At 40.4% G+C, this 14,008-nt stretch overlaps 1 protein-coding gene across 2 annotated transcripts in view; it reads right to left on the bottom strand.

The window, feature by feature from the left end:
• MCCC2 (methylcrotonyl-CoA carboxylase subunit 2) overlaps positions 1–14,008 on the bottom strand; it is a 63,688-nt gene that overhangs the window by 18,393 nt on the left and 31,287 nt on the right. For both annotated transcript variants that reach the window (XM_079918954.1, XM_079918955.1), the window contains 3 exons: positions 8,323–8,387; positions 3,311–3,410; positions 3,105–3,200 (listed from right to left, as the gene is read on the bottom strand). In XM_079918954.1, the coding sequence (XP_079775080.1) occupies positions 3,105–3,200; positions 3,311–3,410; positions 8,323–8,387 (261 nt within the window). The remainder of the gene's footprint in view (positions 1–3,104; positions 3,201–3,310; positions 3,411–8,322; positions 8,388–14,008) is intronic.

Here is a 14,008-nt window from a genome sequence, read left to right as displayed (position 1 = left end):
GTCAGAAGACTTAGGCTCCAATCTAGGGTATAACATATGATTTATTGATTTATGTGTCCTAGAGTAAGGCATTTAACCCCTCTGAGTCTCGGTTCTCACTTCTGCAAAGATGGAACAAAGTTGTGAAGATATGATGAACTAGTAATAAAGGAACCTAAGAAAATAATGCTGAGATGAAGAACCAGCTCTGACTCCCAGCTTCTCCCAGCTCTACCACTGGGAAACTAGAGTGACAGCCTGGTTACTTAAAATCCCTGAAGCCTCAGTTTCCTCATCTGTTTAAAAAAAAAAAGTAATAACAATAATAATAATACTTAAGAGGTAATAACATTGCCTGGTACTCATCAAAGGGTAGCTATTATTATTATTATTTTTTGGGGGGTAGCTATTATTATTAAGCCTTCAATAAAGGCTCATTGATTCTGAATCTGATACACATACACACACACACACACACACACACACACACATAATTAATCTACACAAAGTTACTAGCTTATCCTCCATATTCATCATTATACATCAGGACTATTTCAAAGTGTTCTAAACATGAAGCATATTCCAAATTTTTTCAGAAACTATTTTAGATGCTACACATCATTTTTTCTATCCAGTTTGAGCTTCCTTTTTCCTGTTTACCACATCAATCAAAGCCTTATTTTATAAGCTGCAAAGGCTGAAAAATGAGTGAATAGCTTACTTTGAATTATGTTTTAGCTACTTTCCTAAAAGGTCAAATAATATAATGGGGATATAACAGTTGTCTAAAGTGCTATGTGGCTCCAAAATTACACCTTTTGAAAAACAAACACATAGTGATGACCACTCTTCCATACAAAGATAAAGCCACTCAAAAGGTCAGAGCAGCCTAGGGCCACTTAACGTGAACCCCCTTCTATTTGCTTTACGATGAAGTCCACTCAGCCACATAAAATACACTAACTCATCTGCACAAAGACTCAAACTTTAGGAAGCAGACATATCATACGGCACTACTCCTATTTCTAGGAGCAGAAATCAATGCTCAGAGAGGTTCAACCCCAGTACCACTGACTAGGGAAACAAGAACTAGAACCTGGGTTCTTTGGTTTTTTTTTTTTTGCGGTACGCGGGCCTCTCACTGTTATGGCCTCTCCCACTGCGGAGCACAGGCTCCGGAAGCACAGGCTCAGCGGCCATGGCTCACGGGCCCAGCCGCTCCGCGGCACGTGGGATCTTCCCAGACCGGGGCACGAACCCGCGTCCCCTGCATCGGTAGGCGGACTCTCAACCACTGCGCCAGCAGGGAAGCCCTAGAACCTGGGTTTTTCAATTAATATCTCAATGTTGTCCCACAGCTCCATATACTAGTAAGACCTCCATACAAGGCTTATTTGCAATTACAGAAAAATATAATAAATTAACATCACAATGATGAACATGAATCAGCAAAAGGTAGAAGTCCAGGATACAATTTAAGAAGGCAGAAGTCTATCTTTATAAAAAGATATCCATTAAAATGAAATTGAACTACCATGAAGGCATGGATTCACATCTGTTTTGCTCTGTACCCCTAGTGCCTGAAACAATACCTTCATGGAAAAAGCACTCAATAAATACTGTGGAATAAATGAAAAAAGTGATTATGCTTGAAAGAATGAATCCTTAGCCACCTAGAAAACTTGACTATTAGAACAACTCATTTTTCAGGCACATCAGATTGTAAGTGCCAGTTTTTTCTATGCCTGTAATTAATTAAAAAGTCAAACTGAAAACCTAATTCTAGGGGCTTCCCTGGTGGCGCAGTGGTTGGGAGTCCGCCTGCCGATGCAAGGGACGCGGGTTCGTGCCCCGGTCCAGGAAGATCCCACACGCCGCGGAGCGGCTGGGCCCGTGAGCCACGGCCGCTGAGCCTGCGCGTCCATAGCCTGTGCTCCGCAACGGGAGAGGCCACAGCAGTGAGAGGCCCACGTACCGCAAAAAAAAAAAAAAAAAAAAAACCTAATTCTAAAACTTATAGTTAACTAAATTACCTTGCTAAAGTGAAGTACCAGTTGAAGCTCCATTAAAATCCAGCACTTAAGACCCTCTAACAATAATAGGGTATTGCCTGAAGAAATATTTGTACATATCCATAAGTGGGATATTACACTCATCAATTCATCCAAAAAAATATTTACTGAGTGCCTACCATGTCACCAGGTACTAGTATAAGAATCAGGACCTAACCACAAAAAAACATTCATGAAGAAGTTTTAAATAATGGGGAGATGTTTATAATTTAAACTGGAAAAATTAGAATTAAATATATATATATCTCAATATATGTATGTATGTATATACTATCTGAACTACATAAAAATGTATACATACACACTAAGCCAAAACACCAAAATAGTGGCTCCTTTCTCTGCATGGTGTAATTACAAGCAATTTTATGTTTTTCTGTATTTTCCATATTTTTCACAGTTAGTACATAATAGTTTTATAGTCAAGGGGAAACATAACAAAATATTAAGGCACAGAATCTGATATTAGGACAGTTTCCTAATTTAGAAAGTATTCTACCCGATATGGATACTGAACAAAATAAAAGACTACATGCTATATGCAAGCACTAAAAATTGTCAATCTAAACTACAGAAGACAATCTGTAACCATAGCAACATCTTCAACTGCAATCAAATGTCTAATCTTTGCTCCTGTCATATTGATCTAAAAGGGTATGTTTTTTCCTTTGAACAACTTACTGACATTTCATCCACTTCCCAAAATAAGAACCCAAAAAAGAAATAGCTGGAAATTATAAAGTTGTGCTACATCATTCCTAATGTCCACAGGAATATGGAGTACTAAATATGGACAAAGCAAGCTTAGTCATCGTGCAATGAAAACTTTCCAGTAATTAAGAGGTTCCCCCCCCCTCTCTTTTAGTAAGATATCTTTCCCTTATATGTCACTCCTTACTGAGGCCCACAACAGTCCCTTAGTTTAGGGATGAACATATCTAAAACAGACTTCAGCTCTGAAAATGGATACACACAGCCTGTAGTTCAAACAAAGTTTAAACACATGGCATAAACTATGATAGCATAGCTTACGGCTCACAGTTCCACTTTACACACCTCTCGGACATCAAAGTTCCTCTTAAGGTTGGCACCAACTATTCCATACAATTCATCAGCAGGAAATAAAGGATCTTCAGAAGGTTCAATGGTAACCTGCAGAAATATACAACAATCACATTAGCCTATTTAAAGACATTATTTCAAGGTGACATAAGCCAAAATGCTTTGGGAAAATAAAAAATATAAGAACAGATCCAACTCACATCCATATTCTTCTGATAATTTAGATTCCTTACAATCTTCCTAGCTAAGTGAAGGGCATGATTATCATCCAAAGCGTAGTAGTCACTTACTCCAGACTTTCTACAGAGTAAAGCACACTAAAAGAATCAGAACAGGGAAAAGGAAAATAATTAAATATCTTAAACCCCAAGTATCTTCTCTCATCTAAGGATGACGTCCTTTTTACTTCTAAAACACTTTAATAACTGTCATCTAATTTGATCTTCATAACGTCCCTGGCAAAACAGTATTAACCTTGTTTTACAAACAGGAAAAACTGGGGTACACAAAAGTTAAGTACCTTGTCCTAGGACCACCAGTACCTGCATAAGAACCCACACCTTCTATTTTTCAATCTTGACCTTCTTCTACTGGACCACAGGGCCTTATTTAATGCTCATCCCGTACACCTCAGACAAAATCGTATATGATAGATAAAGTTCAACCACAGCTGGCACGCTTTCGTGATGTAGTTGGTAACAAAAATTGTTTATACCTCTCATTTCTGAGAGACTGCTGAGGCCTTCCTTACCACGTTACACCCCAAGAGTAAGCTGCTGCAGGTAGCACACACGAAGGCTTGAAAACGCTGTTCCTCAGATCAATGGTGAAAATGGGTATTGATAATATGGAACTGTGGTAAGGGCCTGCTCAATTTCAAGTTCAACGTGAATAAAGCATGGGCGTGCTCTGGTTCCAATTAGATGGCTTGTTGTTTCACTTGTAGATGTACTATGACTTTCTAATAAAGTATTAAAAAAAAAACACTATAAAGTCAGGCAAAAATATACACCTAAAGGGACTTCCCTGGCAGTCCACTGGTTAAGACACCACGCTTCCACTGCAGGGGGCACAGGTTCAATTGGTCGAGGAACTATAAGATGCCACGTGCCACGCAGCACAGCCAAAAAATAGAAAAAAAAATATATATATATGTGTGTGTGTGCGCGCACACACACACACACACACAACCCCTGAAAAAACAGAATTTTAGTTCATTTTATGAGCAAGAACTAAGCTGCCGCCATCTAAATTTTGATGTCTTGTCTAAGGAACACACCAAATCCTTAGGAGACATCTTAGAACTGGGCTCTCACAGTGGTTTCACGTCACTGTCCACCTCGGGCTTGGGTGTTCCTCAATAAGAGCAAGGACCATGTGTGTTCCTCCAACCCTTTGCAAATAGCAGACCCTTCAGTTTCTTTAATTTGGTAGGACATTTTACAACTGACCGTGTCTTCCAAATGATTCACAAATACCAGCTACAATTGCTGACTTCTAGCTACACTGTAGTAACTCAGTAAGCAAAGAAAAGCAGAAGGGACTGCTTCCAAATCAGTAAATATTTAAAATAAAATGCCCTTTTTAAAAAAAAAAATATTTATTTATTTATTTATTTTTGACTGTATTGGGTCTTCATTGCTGCACATGGGCTTTTCTCTAGTTGTGGAGAGTGGGGGCTACTCTTTGTTGTGGTGCACAGGCTTCTCATTGTGGTGGCTTCTCTTGTTGTGGAGCACAGGCTCTAGGCACGCGGGCTCAGCAGTTGTGGCTTGCGGGCTCTAGAGCACAGGCTCAGTAGTTGTGGCTCGCGGGCTCTAGAGCACAGGCTCAGCAGCTGTGGCTCGCGGGCTCTAGAGCGCAGGCTCAGTAGTTGTGACGCACAGGCTTCGTTGCTCCGTGGCATGTGGGATCTTCCCGGACCAGGGCTCGAACCCGTGTCCCCTGTATTGGCAGGTGGATTCTTAACCACTGTGCCACCAGGGAAGTCCTAAAATGCCTTCTTTTAAAAACTGTCTAGCATTTACCAAAACAACAGGAAAGGGAAAATTTTTGATGAGACACTACTATGTAAAGCTTTGTGTCAAATTAACTACGAAGGATGACGAATCGGAGATGTACAAATACATATTTATAATGACAGAGAGAACCCAGAGCAAGTTGTGCCTAGTAAATTTTATGACACTGTTCCCAAAAAAGCCATCACCATCTAATCACTGTCCCATGATTTTAAACAGGCTACTATGAATGATGATAGCTAAAAGTAATAGAGCGCTTAGTATGCCACAGACACTGTGCTATGACGCAGGAATTATTCATATCTTCATTTTACAGAAGAGGAAATGAGGCTCTGGGAAGTTATGTAGTTTGTCTAGTCACAAGGGTAACAAGTGAGGCAAACGGAAGATGAATCCTAGAACCTACATGCCTAACTTGATATACCACCTACAGCTTTTATGGGCACCAGATGACTTTTTTTAAACTGTCAAAAAAATTTTTTTAATTAATGCTCCTCAAATACTATCTTCATCTCCTTCCCCTGATTAAGCACCTACAAACAGCGGCAGCCCACTTTGTCCTGTTTCTATTCTACCTGCATCCTCTCTCTCTCCAGGCTGAAACATCTACTTCACTGTCTCCCTGAACTGGTCAGTAAATGACCAGATAAGAGAGAAATGCTGCATCTCTGCTCACAGTAGTGTTCACCAAAATAAGCAAGTCTTCTGTTTAAACCCAGGCAGAAAACTCAAGCTCTCGAAGCTTCTCCCTGCCTACCTCAATTCTGCTCCAGCTCTTCCCTTAATCATTCCTCCTTTTGCCTCTAGTTGTAAAACTGGAAGCATAATAGCTTATTTGTTTTGTAATTGTTTTTTAGTTCATTTATATCTCTTATCTGCCGAGTTAAATTATAAATCCTTGACGGCAGGGACTAGGCCTGAAATTTTTCTGTATTACTCATAACACTTAGTACAATCAATCTATCCACAAATAAGTGCTCAAAAAGAAAGGAGTGAATGAAAAACTGAGGCAAAGGTAGGTTCCTTAGCCAACTCTTCAAAAGGCAAGGCAGGGTTCTTTGATAGGAGGGTGGAAATGTTGTACCTATTTTCCGTCTCCCACCTACTGGACTGCTCCCACAGTCACCTGCCTCCCTGGTTTATGGTTTGGCAAAGCAAAGAAAGGTTTACTGCACCTCCCAGGCCACTGAGCTCAATGATTAGATCTACCTGTCAGTTATGTCTGGGTTCTTTAGGGTCTAGTTCTGGGCCCTCTTCCTTATCTACACTCACCTCAAGGTGAGCTCACCTAGTCCTATGGTTTAAATTCCACCTCCATGTTGATGGTTCTTGAGCACAGATCTAGGCTCCAGACTCTTACAGTTAACTGCCTATTCAGCATCTCTACTTGGATGTCTGGATCATCTCTAACTTAGCAGGTTCAAAAGCAACACTTGATCCCCCTGCCCTATCCCCAACTCTGCCTCTCCTCCCGTCTTCCCAATCTCAGGAAATGAAACCATTTCATGTCATCATCTTTGTCACCTCACTTTCCTGTGCCCCATATATGAAATCCATCAACAAGTCCCTCAATTCCACCTCTAAAATAGAGCACAAATCTGATTACTCCCGTCCTCCGTTCACTACCACCATAATTATCTAAGCCACCGGCACCTCTCAGCCAACTCTAGCAATAGTTGTATGCTACTGATACAACCACCCAACTGGTCCCTCACACACACTACTGCCAACCCTCTAAGCATTCATTCTCCATTTAGCAGACAGAGGGATTTTTTTTTTCTAATGAAATGTTTAATAATAGCACAAACTCTCCTTAAAACTCTTCGATGGTTTCCTAATTGCTCATAAAAGAAAAAGTCCAAAACATTGAATGACCAATTACGATGATAAACAATAATAATAATGGCAGTTAACAATTACAGGTACTTATTTTAAAGCAGGTATTGTTTCAAGCAATTTACACATACCATCTCATTTAATTCTCACAAAATTCTAGGAGGTAGATGATCTTCTTACTCCTGAACTCTAACCTGAAATGGGAAGACCAGCAATGTGAAGGAGCGGCTCATGCCTGACTCACAAGGGCCAGCTGTGCGCATCTCTTCCTGATTCCATGTTCAGTGGTGTCCCGCTGGTAGCTTAAAATCAGCTATGGCGGGATAATTCATACCACAGATATTGGCAGATGCCGCAAAGCAGGACATTTTCCCTCCTCAGTGAATCAGCTAAGCATTTACCTGCTATTGAGCATTTTAGCTAAGCTACTCCCCAGCATTGCAAGCAGCCTGCATGGACCTTAAATGGACACTAGCTCCTCAAGCAAGCCCTAGATAGCAGCTCAGTCACAAGCAAATGTAAGTCCTCATATAACTTCCCCAACAGCCCTTAAGATCAACAGTCTCCCCTGCCTCTCTGCACCTGTATGCTTAGATAAAATCCCCATGGAACTTACCAATACCCCAATCTTCTGATTTGATTGACCAATCGAGCTGTAGTCAGGGGACCCCAAAGCACTCCAACCATGGACCCTAATAAAAACATGTACCCAGGTCCTGTCTCTCTCTCTGGGCACTCTGCCTAGACCGCCTCATGTGGCCCCTCAAGGTGTGCTGTGTACTTCCTCCAGAACCTGTGACTGATAAACTTCTCTATTTCAAATTCTCTTGTGGTCTGTTGTTGAACCACGGCTCACCATCCAGCATCCTGTGCTCCACTTAATAAGTGTTAATTAAACAAAGGCATAATGCCTGCACACCACTGGGTTAGCCCCACCTTCTATATGCCTATACTTCTTTATAGCCCTTATCATGTATACATATTTATATAATTTTTTGCTGATTATTTCTTTATTGCCCACCTCTTTGACTAGACTATAAGCTTCTTGAGATCAAAGACAATGTCTATCTTATTATCTCAAATACCTAAACAGTGCCTGGCACATAACAGGTGCTCAATGGATGTTTGTTAAATAAATAAGAAACCTGTTTCTCCAGTCTTTCTAGGCTATAATGAAAAAGTTGATGTTCTTGCTTAGAAACGGAACTCTAAAAGAACTGGACCCTAAAAGAGCAGATCTAGAACAAATAAACTGGTTTGATCTGGCAAGTTTAACACCTGGAAAAAATAATGTAACACTTCTTTTAAACAAACAAGTGACAATCAATCCTGGAAAGAAACAACTGCTTCTGTTTCACCTGCAGTGAAGATCAGCACCTCCGAGATCCTCAGCTGACACCTCTTCTCCAGTGGCTGCTTTAACCTACAACAAGGATAAAAGTCAATGGTGAGTTTTCTCCATCAGAGATACAGTACAGTCTCCTACAAACAAACAAGTTCCGTTCTGAGAGTGCGTTCGTAAATCCAATTTGTTCGTTAAGTCCAACAAAGTTAGCCTAAGTATCCAATTAACACAATCGGCTATACAGTACTATACTGTAATAGGTTTATAATACTTTTCACACAAATAATACATAAAAAACACACAAACACAAAAAATAAAGAAAATATTTTTAATCTTACAGTACAGTACCTTGAAAAGTACAGTAGTACAGTACAACAGCTGGCATACAGGGGCACATTTGCATCTTCAAAAGTTCTCAACTTGAAAGTTCGTATGTAGGGGAATTACTGTATTAAAATGCTGTCCTACACACCTCTTAACCTGATTATATCTACCATTCTTTCTTCCATAGAACTAGACATTTTGTTTCTCATCCCACCCACCTAGGTAAACCTAGATAATATTGTCTCTAGTCTACCGACGAGAAATGTGAACCCACAGTCACTAAGGAACCTGCCCACAGCCTCTGAGCAAGGGATGGAACCTGATCTGAACCCAGACATTCCTGGTCTGAAAGCACACTCTCTTTCCCCTACATTACTCTGCCTCCACACCCACGTTAAAGCCTTTGTGTCTGTGGACATGCTGATCCTACTGCTGGGCTCCCTTCTCCCTCTCAACCACCCGGTGAATCCCCAATTATCCTTCAAGCCCTATCTGCTCTGTGTGGCTTTCCCTGACCTGCCCAGGCCTTTTAACCATTAACGACACTCCATGGTTTTAACAGAGCAATGTTTGCTCATCTGTGGTTCAAGAGCATTCCACTTACACCTCCAACATGGCGCCTACCAGACTATATGTCAGTAATTTGCATGTGTCTCTGTCATCTCCTCTATACTGTGAGTTCCTTGATGGCAGAAACTGTGATTTATTCATCTTTGGACACAATACATTATATTGAAGTAATGCTATTTTTTCACCTTTGCTGAAAAATTCCAGTGACTGTCAAAAACAAACTCTTAAAGGTATAATATCTTTAAGATGGGGGGAAAAAATCTCCATGATTACCCACATCTAAGATTCAGCATAATATGACTAAAAAGAAAGAAACCTTAAGTAACAAATTAAGAATGACTTAATTATAGGGACTTCCCTGGTGGCGCATGGGTTAAGAATCCGCCTGCCAATGCAGGGGACGCGGGTTTGATCCCTGGTCAAGGAAGATCCCACATGCCGTGGAGCAACTAAGCCCGTGCGTCACAACTACTGAGCCTGTGCTCTGGAGCCCGTGAGCCACAACTACTGCAGCCCACGCACTTAGAGCCCGTGCTCCGCAGCAAGAGAAGCCACCGCAATGCTCGTGCACCGCACAGAGAGTAGCCCCCACTCCCCACAACTAGAGAAAGCCCACGCACAGCAATTAAGACCCAACACAGCTAAAAATAAATTATTTAATTAATAATAATTTTAAAAAAGAATGACAATTATAGCCTGAGAAATTCAAACAAGAAAAAGCAAGAAAAATCATTTAATGCTAGATGTCAATCTGACCCCTTAGGAATCATTTATTGATTCCTACTGCTTTGGGTTGGTCAATCTGTTTCTTTTTCTTCAAGTAATAAAAGAAAAGCTTTTATGAGAATAATGAACACTAATCTAAAATACAGCACAGAAATAACTTATTCACTACATCAAAAGCTCTGTCTTAAATAAAATATTATTCCAGGTAATTAAATTTTTCACCTCCAATTATGCACCCCCAGAACTAAATTCTTTTTTTTTTTTTTTTTTTTTTTTTTTGCGGTATGCGAGCCCCTCACTGTTGTGGCCTCTCCCATTGCGGAGCACAGGCTCCGGACGCGCAGGCTCAGCGGCCATGGCTCACGGGCCCAGCCGCTCCGCGGCATGTGGGATCTTCCCGGACCGGGGCACGAACCCATGTCCCCTGCATCGGCAGGCGGACTCTCAACCACTGCACCACCACGGAAGCCCCAGAACTAAATTCTTGATTCTCTTCTTCCCAAAAAATTTGGTGTAAAATAACATTCAGTCCAGACAATAGCTACTTATAAGAGGTGTCTGGATATTTAAAGTTGTAAAAACGAATAAACGTCTGACATATGATAATTCATTTTCAGGGAACTGACTGATATCAACTGAAAAAATAAAGATTTGTCATCAGTTAATATCTATGGAACACCCACAACATGTTTGAAACTGTGATAGGTATAAAGATGATAAAAGTCAAAGAGAAAATGAAAGCTGCTCATTCTATTAAATAACAAGTTCGGATGATAAACAAAAGGTAGGAGAACTAAAAAACTCCTTCAAAAATTTTTCTTATTCCACAGGGAACTTTGCTCAATACTATGTAACAACCTAAATGGGAAAAGAATTTGAAAAAGAATAGATACATGTATATGTATAACTGAATCACTTTGCTGTACACCTGAAACTATCACAACATTGTTAATCAACTATACTCCAATATAAAATAAAAAGTTAAAAAAATTTACCTTATTAGCATGCATTTTTTTCCAACCACGTTAAACTACTGAAAGCTACAACCTCACATTATGTGTGAAACCTACAAAGCCTTTTCTCAATTTTCAGTGAAACAAGCATCAAAATTTAGAATTCTCAAGCAGGTAAGGCTGCTGCTGCTTCTTTTTCTGCCTGTAAATACAGCCTTTTGATGGTAGACTACTGAACAAGGTTTAGTTCTCTAACAGAACTGCAGACTTCAGCTGCTACGTTGCTTCTTTCTAAGGCACAAGTTAAATCTGAATCCACTGAATAGACATTGTAATGCTGACCTTTAGACAAAATCTTCTCTTGAAAACAGTTAGCATTATTTCAGTATTATGATACTACCTATATTCCCAAAAAGATGTTTTAAAATTTTAGTCATATCTTTACTTATTCTCTAGTGAAAAATAATCAAGAATTACCCAGGAAAGTTTACTACACATAGGTAAATTAACCAACGATTGCTATCACACATAGCTAGAGAAATATTGAAGAATAATATTTAATATTATGCTGCAGGGGTTTTGAATAATGCCTTGAGACTTTTAATTCATTTGAAAAGGCAGCTCTTCAGGTTTATCTGATCCTCAGTAAAAGTTATTAAAAATTAACACAATCATTTGGAAAATACACTTATTTAACATCAAAGTATAACATCTTTTAATATACTCTTTTTAATAAACTTGAGTTAATATTCCAAAACTAGATAATTCTTTGATAGACTTTTGAAGCAAGAAACTTACTTTTTAAGATATAATTCACATACCACAAAATTCACCATTTAAAAGAATACAATTCAGTGTTTTTTATTATATTAACAAGGCTGTATAACAACCATCACCACCACCTAATTCCAGAACATTTCATCGCTCCCAAAAGAAACCCCATACTCATTAGCAGTCCCTCCCCACTCTACCCCCTCCCAGTCCTTGGCGACAGCTAATCTACTTTCGGTCTCTATGAATTTGCCTAGTCTACATATTTCATAGAAGGGTAACTATACAATATTTGTTCTTTGTGTCTGGCCCAATGTTTTCAAGGTTTGTCCATGTTGTAGGATGTGTCAAAACTTCTTTCCTTTTTATGGCTGAATTACTCCACTTGTAGGTTTATTATAGCTTTAGAAGTTCCTTGACATTATTCTTTTTACCTATTTAATATTCTTGGATTTTACTTACGTAATGGGATGTTTTGTTGTAACCAGTAGAAATTACCTGTGTCTTCACCCAGCCTCTCTTTATCACTCTGAAGTCTAGGATCATGTTGTGACATAAGCAAAGCAGGGTGACAACCGCTTTCCTGAAAATCACAATGGAGGCATCCAGAGGAGAGATGAGGAAGAGCCGAGGATGACATAATCCAGTCCTCAGTGCCTGCATCACGGGCAGGTGGCCAGTGAAGTTGCACAGGGTCCCACTCTCAGAAGGGCCCTGTGCTTGGAGTTTAATGCTCAGTGGTCACCCTAGTGAAAGTCTAACTAACTTTATCTTTGAATCTGTGTTCTGTAAGTGAAGTCTGATGGGACAATGGAGCATGTGTGTTGAGGTTTAGAGCCGCAGATCTTGTGCAGTCTGCCTCCCCCCATCTCCCTGGGATGGGTTCTTGGCTCCCTGCTTCCCTGCTGACTGGTGCCTGGGCCCTGGGTCCTGCCCTACCTTCTCCTCCCCACCCCTGCCTAGCACCTGGTACACCCGCCCCCAGTGGGGGCCTGACACAGGTGTAGGGAGGATCAGAGGTCAGGTGTGCCCCCCATGGTGTCTCAGGGAAGAGCATGGCAGCCCCATCACTGTCCTGGGCTGGCAGTGCTGAGGTGTGCTGCTGAGGTGTGCTCTCCAACAGGCCACTCTGCGTGTTGGGGGAGGGGGGCTGGGGGGATGCTAAGGGCTAGGCTTTTGCTCGTTCCCCATCTGGGTACCAAGCACATTCTCACATGGAGGCAGCACCTCCTTGGGGACATGGTGGGCCCATGGGAAGTAGAGATGCCTGGCGGGGGCGGGGGCAGGGGTGGGGTGGGGCCTGTCATTAAATAACAAATAAAAACACCATGACTGGTAGACAGACCACAGAAGAAGGGAACATGTTTCATATTTTAGTATCTTTTACAGTAGTTTTCTCCTTTTTGAACAAAGGGTTCCATATTTTCATTTTGCACTGGGGTCTGCAAATCATGTAGCTGCCCTACCAGTGATCCATAAAGCTTGCTAGTATTAAAAGTTTAGAGCACCACTCATAGCTATTCTAACTCTTTTTTCTTGGTTGGGGGGGACTTAACCTTTTGAAAAGATGTTTTCACAAGACTCGGAAAGTCAAAGGTCTCTCTCCCACCCGGCTTCATCTCCTCTGCTTTTAAACAACATTTACTCTATCTTTTTCAGTTTCTTTATGCATATACAAGCTTACAAATGTATAATTCCCCCCCTCCACTTTACGCAAAAGTTAACACACTATGTGTAAGCACCTTGCTGTTTTCACTTAACAATGTATTGGTTTGTTATTGACCTTGAGTAGAAGAAAAGATAAGTAAAAGTATTTTTCTTTCAGCCAGCACCATTCAAGGGGGAAAGGACAGTCCTTTCAACACATGATGCTGAGACAACTGCATGTTCACGTACAGAAAAATGTCGAACCCCTTCCTGAAACCGCACCAAAAAACAACTCAAAATGGATCACAGACCCAAACGTAAGAGTTAAAATTATAAAACTCTTAGAAGAAAACAAAGGATTAAATCTTTGCAACCTTGGAATAGGCAATACCTTCACAGATAGGACACCAAAAGCACAAGCAAAAAAAAAAAAAAGAAAAAAATATAAAAATTGGACTTCATCAAAATTTAAAATGTTTATGCTTCAAAGGAAAATACCATCAAGAGGGTGAAAAGACAACCCACAGAAGAAAATATTTGCAAATCATACATCTGATAAGAGACTTGTATCCAGAACACATGAAGAATTCTTACAACTCAATAAAAAGACAAGAGCCCAATTACAAAATGGGCAAAGGATCTGAATAGACAGTTCTCCACAGAAGATACACAAATAGCCAACAAGCACATGAAAGATGCTCAGTATCA

The sequence above is a fragment of the Stenella coeruleoalba genome (genome assembly GCF_951394435.1).
Source record: "Stenella coeruleoalba genome assembly, chromosome: 3".
Lineage (NCBI taxonomy): Eukaryota > Metazoa > Chordata > Mammalia > Artiodactyla > Delphinidae > Stenella > Stenella coeruleoalba.
Note: the sequence above shows the minus strand (reverse complement) of the source record. Positions and strands in the feature narration are given on the sequence as shown.